At 34.3% G+C, this 8,645-nt stretch overlaps 1 protein-coding gene across 1 annotated transcript; it reads right to left on the reverse strand.

The window, feature by feature from the left end:
* Positions 1-1,527: 1,527 nt before the first annotated feature.
* LOC146994054 (uncharacterized) lies at positions 1,528-4,791 on the reverse strand. The gene has a single exon (XM_085826760.1). It carries the CDS (start codon positions 4,524-4,526, stop codon positions 3,420-3,422), a length of 1,107 nt encoding a protein of 368 aa, XP_085682886.1. The 5' UTR covers positions 4,527-4,791; the 3' UTR covers positions 1,528-3,419.
* Positions 4,792-8,645: the final 3,854 nt, after the last annotated feature.

The following is an 8,645-nucleotide window of genomic DNA, read 5'->3' on the forward strand; positions in this document are numbered from 1 at the left end:
TTAGAAAATCTATATTCTATTCTGTAAATTTATTCAATTTAAATGAAAAATCAGAGATTGAAGATGATATATATGTCATATCTGAGCAATGACATAACTAGAACATTCATCGCCCGGGGCTGGTTCTGAGTTTGTTTGCCTGGGCAGCCTTTGAACTTCTCACTCCTCTCGGTATAATCAAATGACATTAAAGAATGTAAAAATGACAGAGGAAAATAAATTTAAAAAATCTTCCTTTATTTCTGGAGAAAAATTTTAACTCCATCCTTTTAAAATATCATTATTATTATATTTGATTTCAAAACTACCTATTACAGAACACTATGCTGATAATACAGAACTATTTCTTAAATGCAAAATTAAACATTTGATGAACCCATCAGCGAATGAGCAGTAAAATCGCTGAACATTGGTAGTACAGTCCGATGTTTGAATCTCGCTAACGTGCTAACTGCATGAATGTTTTCGTGGTTTTCCCCGGTGTGTAACGTGTACACGATCCAGTTTCCCTTAAAATGCCCTCCACGAAAGCATACCATCCCTTAGGTAGATAGCCCTCAAGGCTTTGCCATAATCACATACACCCATAAACATCTGATGATGTTTGATTAAAGCTAGTTTGATGATTGAAAACTAGTTTTTATTAAATTCAGTGACCATTTAACTCGTGAAACAAATTTAAATCATCTTTAAAAAATGAATTAAGAATATTTTTATCTTCCGTGCAGCCAGTGCAGAATTCCGAGCCATTTTCCTTTAGAAAGTCCTCCACATGGACAACTCTCCTACTAAGCAGGGCTCACCAGCGGGCCGAGCTTTAAAGTCGCTGAACACTGGTAGTTCGGTCCGAGGTTCGAATCCCGAGAACGGGCTGGCTGCATGGGGTTTTGCGGTTTTCCCCATGTGGGGGTAACGTGTATATGAGCCAGTTTCCCTTAGAAAATCCTCCACGAAAGCATCCCTCCTCTTAAAGCAGATAGTCCTGAAGGCTTTGCCATAATCCCACACACTCCAAGTAGACAGATAACTCTTGCGTGTGTTTTTCCTTATGTGTGTAACCTAACCTGAAAACTAGCAAAAAAGAGAGTAAAGTATGATATCGTCTGTTTCACAAATTTCTTATTCTTTTCTAATCGTTCGTAAGTACCATGCAAAATATTTTGCTCAATGAAATTATTAGAATGTAATTTTTTAATACTAATAAAACTGATGGCTAAAAACCATACGGCATTTCGAAAGGGAGCACTTTCGAAAGTAACATTTTTCCTAAACAGCAGTTGATTTTTAATCCTGTGTCAAATCAAAAACTTCGAACTTCCTGTGTCAAAAGGAAAAAAATTGAAATTTTTTTTTTTTTTACTGAACAAAGCAAACCACATAAGGGCTATTTTCTCAATGCAGGAATAGCATTGCTGAGCACCTTCTAAGAGAGAGAAGCTAATATCGGAAAATACCACATCATTACATGGGAAAAATAGTACATTATGTCAAAGAATTCGAAATGCTATAAGTATACTGTTATTATTTCAGTTCGACGCAATTTTTGCGGATTTATGTATAAATTCTGCCTTAAATTTGTTTTATCTCAGAATTTTAACCTTTTCATCTTTAGGCAGTTTGAAAATAAACTTCCACATATAATTTATTCCCAGTTTTTCTCTTAACAAATTTTATCGATTTTCCCTCAATCAATCGACTATTGGCCCACTAGCGCTGAACACTGGTAGTTTGATCTGAGGTTCAAATCTCTTGAAAGGGTGCATGGGCTGCATGGGCATCTCTTGGCTGCATGGGCGTTTTCGTGGTTTTGCTCAAGTGTAACGTGTATAAGAGCCAGTTTCCCTTAGAAAGTCTTCCACGCAGGCATCCCTTCCCTGAGGCAGATTTCCCTTGAGTGCAGTACCATAATTAAATAAAACCAAACCAAACCAATCAGCTATTTTCAGTAATTAAATATTCAGTCGTTATATATAGTATCTTTCTATTGTAAACTCTCTTTTTTCATTTTAACTACCCAAAGAAATACAAAAATATATATCAATATTTATTGAGCTGTATTAAATTATCCATCTGTTCTGTAATTAAAAACTGAAAATAGCAGAGACAGATTTATACTTTTCATACATTTACAAGATGTTATTCTGTTTTTTTTTTTTTTTTTGCTAATTTTTTGACTCAGTAAAATTTTGAAATAAATTTTTGACTTGCTTTGCTATTTGACTCGCTTAGCAGGATCTGATTCCGTGGTGACAGTACAATATTTCATCAAATAGGAGTTTTCAAATTTTATATTCTTGTTCTGAGGTAATGATATTAGATGTAAACGGAACTAAAATCATAAAATATGAGATATATTAAAACACAAGGCATTAAAATATAAGATGAAACATCAAAATAAAATCAAATTATGCGAAAAAGACCTATCTCCTTTCAGGTAGTGAAACAAATTCATGCTGGCCTCGTTCCCGTTTTCACGGTCAAGAGACAAGTTACAGCCTTTGAAACACTCGAAGTTCGTTAAAATATGAACATTCTACTAAAAATTGACGTACGGGTAGGGAAATTCTGGTATTAACATGTTAATCAGATTACACAGAGAAATAATTCATAATTTATTGATAGGAATATAAATTCTATGTTTTTTGGAAAAAGTTACACCAAGGTATCAATCATAGAAATCGAGTTAATTTCTTTGCATATCTTTTCTTTGTAAAATTATTTGTAAAGAGATATGCTAATGTAAAAGAGAATTTTTTTGCAGTAGTTTTAATGAATAAATTTAAAACTGAAATTTTACAATGGCCTTTTTCCACAGTAAATACGTACAGCGAAAGAAAGAGCATCCTTTGGTATCTCTGAAATTGAAACTATAAATACATAAAAATAAACATATATACACATATAAATGCAAAATATACATATATAATATATACACTAATATATATATATATATATATATATATATATATTCTATATAAATATACATATATACACTAATGTCTAGATGCTGTCTGCGACTAAAGCGGAAAAAACAGTTTCAGAGAACAAAAATCGTTCATTCCCAGCATGAGAGCTTAGTTGAAGTATTTTCACAGCATTATTTTTTTTTTAATTTCTAATTTTTTTTATAAATCAAATATAATTTTGGGTTTTCTAATTCGTTTAGATTGGGATGTATTGGTTTGACTTTCAGATGCATCTGTAGAGACAACTCTTCTGTTCTTAGTCTTCTTATGTTTGAGTTTAGTTTCAGTTTTTTCTGTATTTAGCTTTCTCGATTTCAGTCCTTTTTTACTATTTACTTTTTCTATTATATAATATGGTTCCCTAAGTGTCATATTCCTTGTAGCCCGGGGATCTAAAATTTCGGGTAACACACAGTCAAAGAAAAATGAATTGAGTTTGGGAAGAATATTTTTTCAAAATTTCTCGTTTTTCTCTATTCTAACAGTTAATGTGTCTCCTTGGCACCAATAAAAAAGATCACACCAACTTCGGTTAGTAATATTCAACTGACCTTGAATTTGAAAGTAATATTTGTGAGTATCTGGAAGGTAAAATGAACCATTTGCATTCCATTTTAATCCCTGCTGTTTGTTCTGTTTAAAGAATTCCTTAAGATTAGTGGAATCTCTAGCTGAGTACGGGCATTTTACCTCCACTAATCCGATTTCTCCAATAAGACCATCAGGGGAAGTGCACAGGAAAGGGTTTGCGGGATCTATAAATAATCCGCATCTATGAACATATAATTGTTTGTCATGTTCATATTGCGCCAGAACTTTAGCTTCATTAGCTAAACCATATTGCATTGCCTCGCATGCTGTCGTGTTTTCATACACAATTCTTTTCACTAGGTTGGCAGTTCGCGTTGTATGTCGTCTGGTTACAATTTCTTTGAAATAAGAAGAAGATATTCTTTTGGATCTTTCCTGTCTCCACTTTTCTGATAGGATTTGCCCTCTAGTTCCTAATTCTAATTCGTCTTTACGCAGAACTTGAATAGACGACATGTAGTTCTTTTTAAGAATATTTAGTGCTTCTGTAGATATGTCTGGTTTCTCAGCAGAAATACCATATTGATTATCTCCTCCACTTTTAAGGTGAAAAAGTCTCCTCTGAACTCTTTTCTTTTTTTCAAGATCAAACAATCTGCGCCTTTTCATTCTTTCAAAATGTCGTTTTTTTCGGGAATTTAAAAATCTGTGTAAAGGCGTTTGAGGACTTCTGCTCGATACTGCCTTATAAATACGACTCTGCCATTGTTGTGCAGGACTTTGAAAGGCCATAAGAGCTATGTTTGCTCTTCTATTTATGCTTCCTGCTTTTGCAAAATCGATTCTTTTGCCTCCCGAAGTCTTGCACAACTGGCTCATAAAATTTTCTGCAGGGTTATTTGTTGCATTCCAGATTAGTGTGTTAGAACATGCTACTAAAACACGTCCAATTTCTACTTCTATTGCTTGCAGCATACCCGAAGACTCCATTGTCTCAAAAACAGATTCATCAGGGTCACCCACAAGCATCGTGTTTTCCGAAGACGTGGTTTGGTGAATTTTGTAACTCCTGTACTAATGCGTCTACTATCTCTTGAGTTGGTTCCTTATGGTTCGAAATTGCATGATTTTTTATAGCTGCCCTTGCACCTCGTATTAATCTTGACATACGGCTCTTGAGAATTTTTCCGGCTTTAATGCCATTTGCCCCTGAAAACCTGATGCTGCTACGTAGCAGTTTCTCGAGTGCTCGTCCGTATCTTCGTACAGCATGATTTGCGCATTCGACCTTTAAAACGCGGCCTCCATATGATACTTTCTCTCTCACTTTCATCATGGTATTGGCATCACCATCACCCACTAAACGAGTACATCGAATATTATGTACTTCCTCTAAGTACTGCAAGCCTTCTACTATCGTATCACTTTCCATTCCAGTCGAAGGACCGTTCCAGTTCTTCCAACAAAAGTGCTCTTTTGCTTTTATTTTTCCCTGTTCGATTGAATTACAGATAAGACACACTTTATTTCTAACACCGATAAATAATATTTTTTGAGTGGCCATACCTATAATAACTGATATTCCTGCTGAAGCATTATATCCGTGCCCATAACTTCTCTTGCACCATCCACCGTCGGTTATAGCCGTTATACAATAAAAATTATCATTATCTTTGTCTCCACGTTCCTCTGCCTTTTCTTTTTCTTCTGCCACAGCACTATACATTGAGTCCTTCGCATAAGCTTCAATGATTTTACCGGTGATTTTCTCGCAAGAGGAAAACATGTACTGCGACATATATTTGATATTCATAATACTAAATATTTCTTCTTCTTGAGAAAACCCACAGCCCGTTGTTAAAGCCCCTAAAACAGCTAAGTTATTCAGCGCATTTGGTTCTGTGTCAGATTCAATAATAGCTACGTCTGGGCACAACAGACTGCTGCAAACATATTTAAATGATGCAGCAAGTCCAGTATATTTAACGCTCGAGAATACATATTTCCCACCAAATTTGCAACTATATGTGTGCTCTTCTACCTTTCTGGCTTGATTTATGACAAGAGCTATATTACAGATAAAGCGGCCTGATGGCAAGTCCTGACTTTTACGTTCTTCATGAAATTCAGTGAGCAAAGGTGGTAAAATTTCCTCCGTTATTTGATCCTGATGTGATTCAGATTTAGAACTTACACTTTGAACTACAATATCATCAACTGATTGAAGATCATTTCTGCTGTCCTCATTAACCTGCAGTGTGTCCACTGGCTTTAGATTTGAAGATCTATGGGAGAGAAAAATAAATTCAGATATGTTAATGATAACTGAATAATAAAAGCAAAATTACAACTTAAAAAATAAAACATCTCCGGCTTTATTATTGCTAATAACTTTCAGAAAATCCTAACAGGCATGAAATTTTCCATATTACTTGATGTATCAGTTTTATACATTTCAGTGTTCCAAATATTTTCAGTCAGTTACCTAATGCGAGGCGTAGGCAAATTTAACGACAAAAGAAGCTAGATAAGAAGAGCTGCAATTAGATTTCCCAAAAGAAACAACTAGATAATTACATAGTTTTAAAAATTAGAGGAATAATTTTTTAATAGAAGAAACTTTTAAAATTAATTAAGAGTTTAGTAACTTAACGTAGTTTTAATTATACTGGTTTCTCTATCTGGTTGCTGCTGTAAATGTTGACATTAATGCTTGACCACTTCTACTGTTTCTTCTCGAAATTTTGCACACATACCTATTAGCATTTGCAATTTAATCTTTTTAACATAAAATTGTAATTACTTAAAATAAATCGTTCTGAACTGCGTCATTTCAAAATTAATTGCAGTCATATAATTCTCATATAAAACTAATGACGCAGGACACTTATACAAGACTTTAATAAATGATGATTTCAAACTTAGCCAAAACTTATAGCAGCAAATAGAGATAAAACTAAATTATATTTAAATCATTCTGGATCAAGGTTTCATCTTAGAGAAGTCGAATATCTCTCTTTTTCTGCTGTTATTATCTTTATGCGTCATTTTCTAAACTATGTAACATTGTAAACCGAATACTTTTGCATTGAGATTCAAAAGCTGAATTAAGCATCAAAAAACCATTCAATAAAGAAGTAAAAAAAAAATCACAAACTTCCTTTATGTTAAAAATAAAATGAAGAAGCAATGTGAAAATGAAAGAAAATGGATTATGAAGAAATTAATATATTAAATAACGTGCTTCTATTTAGCTATTTAGCCCGAATTTTCACGGAGCAAATACAGCTGACGAAACTAAATCCAATCGATATTAAATCGAATTTATATACTAAAGCTAGTCATGAAATATACGCAAGATCAATGCTTCAGGTTTCGGAACCGGCCTGTGAATAAATAAAATGGCACTTTTGAGAAGATTTTAAGTGTCTCTCTCATTTTTTTAAAATATATTACAAGAGATTAATGGTAGATGAAGCAAGGAAATTATAATTGAAAAACAAATCTGTTAACTTTTATGGGACTTCTTTAAAATATTTGATTCAACACATATGGCGATTTTTTTGTGACAAGTCATAACTATACGGCAATTTTTATTATTAAGCTTGGTTTTGAAGCTATCATTCTCCGATTCCAGCATCAACAAAAAATTTTAAACAAAACTCTTTACTTTTCCATTATGCACATGCCAGGTATTTTTGCGGCTTTTTTATTGAAATAATTATTAATCATAAGAATAGCGTATTAGATGGCAAAAACACACGCATACTGCATCACAGGTGATGCCCCGCCACGCTAGTACCAAAAAGCGTGGTTGGTTGCATAGCAGCAAAATACCCCTAAAACGAAAATCAAGTTAAAATATTTTAAACAGTGCGATAAATTAGAAAATATTAAACAATTAGATTAGTTAATAATGGTTTTGAGCTTTTTAAGTTACATGTTGTTGCAGGCACCTTTAGAACCACATATTTCATCATATATTTCAATACCATCTTTTAAATAATATTTTAAAAAATACTTCCGAAATTGTACAGTATTGTTTTTGTAAATCTTGGCTTTCAGTTTCTGGAAAGGATACTAACATTGTCACTATGTCACTGTTATTTATTTTTTATTGTTCAAAACTTTAAGTGCATACTGCATCCAAAAGCAGATACAGTACATTGATTTCATATATGTGTTTGTTAGAAAACTGAGAGTATTTTCACTTTGTTTATTTTTAAGTTCATTATTCTGTAGGAAACTTTTCAGATGCATCAAACTATTTCTATTTATGTATTAATATGTTTTGTCTTTCTTGAAACTGTTATTCTGAGGAGGTTTGACAGGTGCATAACAACGTGTGAAAATAAAATACACTGTATGAATTAATCGACCATGTTTTGATTATCATTTCTGCGTTCTTTTAAATTTGTATGGATGAACATCTCTTGAAAATAGTACTATATTTTTCTTCCGTATATGTCACGCTTCTGTTGAAAGATTATTTAGAGTTTTCCATCAATATCTGGCCGAATCTTCTAAATCTACTTTCATTATTCATGTTTAGAATCTTCATGTTTAGAATGGTGCCGGACTGGAGCGGATGTGGATGACAGAATGGCGAAACGTCGTGTTCTTAGATGAGTCACGCTTCTGTTTATCCAATGACAGTCGCCGCATACGTGTGTGGCGTCGACGTGGAGACAGATCTCATCCGGCAGTAACTGTGAAACGCCCCACCGCTCGACAACGTGGCATAATGGTTTGGGGCGCTATTGCCTACGATTACAGGTCACCTCTAGTTCGTATTCAGGGCACTATGACGGCCCAATGATACTTGGATAATATACTGCGGCCGGTGGCAATCCCTTACCTTCAGGGTCTGCCTAATGCAATTTTTCAGCAGCATAACGCCCGACCACATAGTGCTCGCATCAGCCAACATGCTGTGTAAGGTATACAGATGCTTCCCTGGCCACCGTACTCTCCTGACCTGTCACCAATCGAACATGTGTGGGATGTGATTGGACGCCGTTTGCAGACTCTGACCCTGCCTCGGTCAGAAGACGAACTGTGGTAAATAGTTGAAAGGGAATGGAGAGCCATCCCTCAGAACACCATTCCTCTTATTGACTGTATGCCTAGACGTGTTTCTTCGTGCAT

This window comes from Stegodyphus dumicola, chromosome 11, assembly GCF_044657685.1.
Source record: "Stegodyphus dumicola isolate Sdum_Otavi_A_Nest chromosome 11, ASM4465768v1".
NCBI lineage: Eukaryota > Metazoa > Arthropoda > Arachnida > Araneae > Eresidae > Stegodyphus > Stegodyphus dumicola.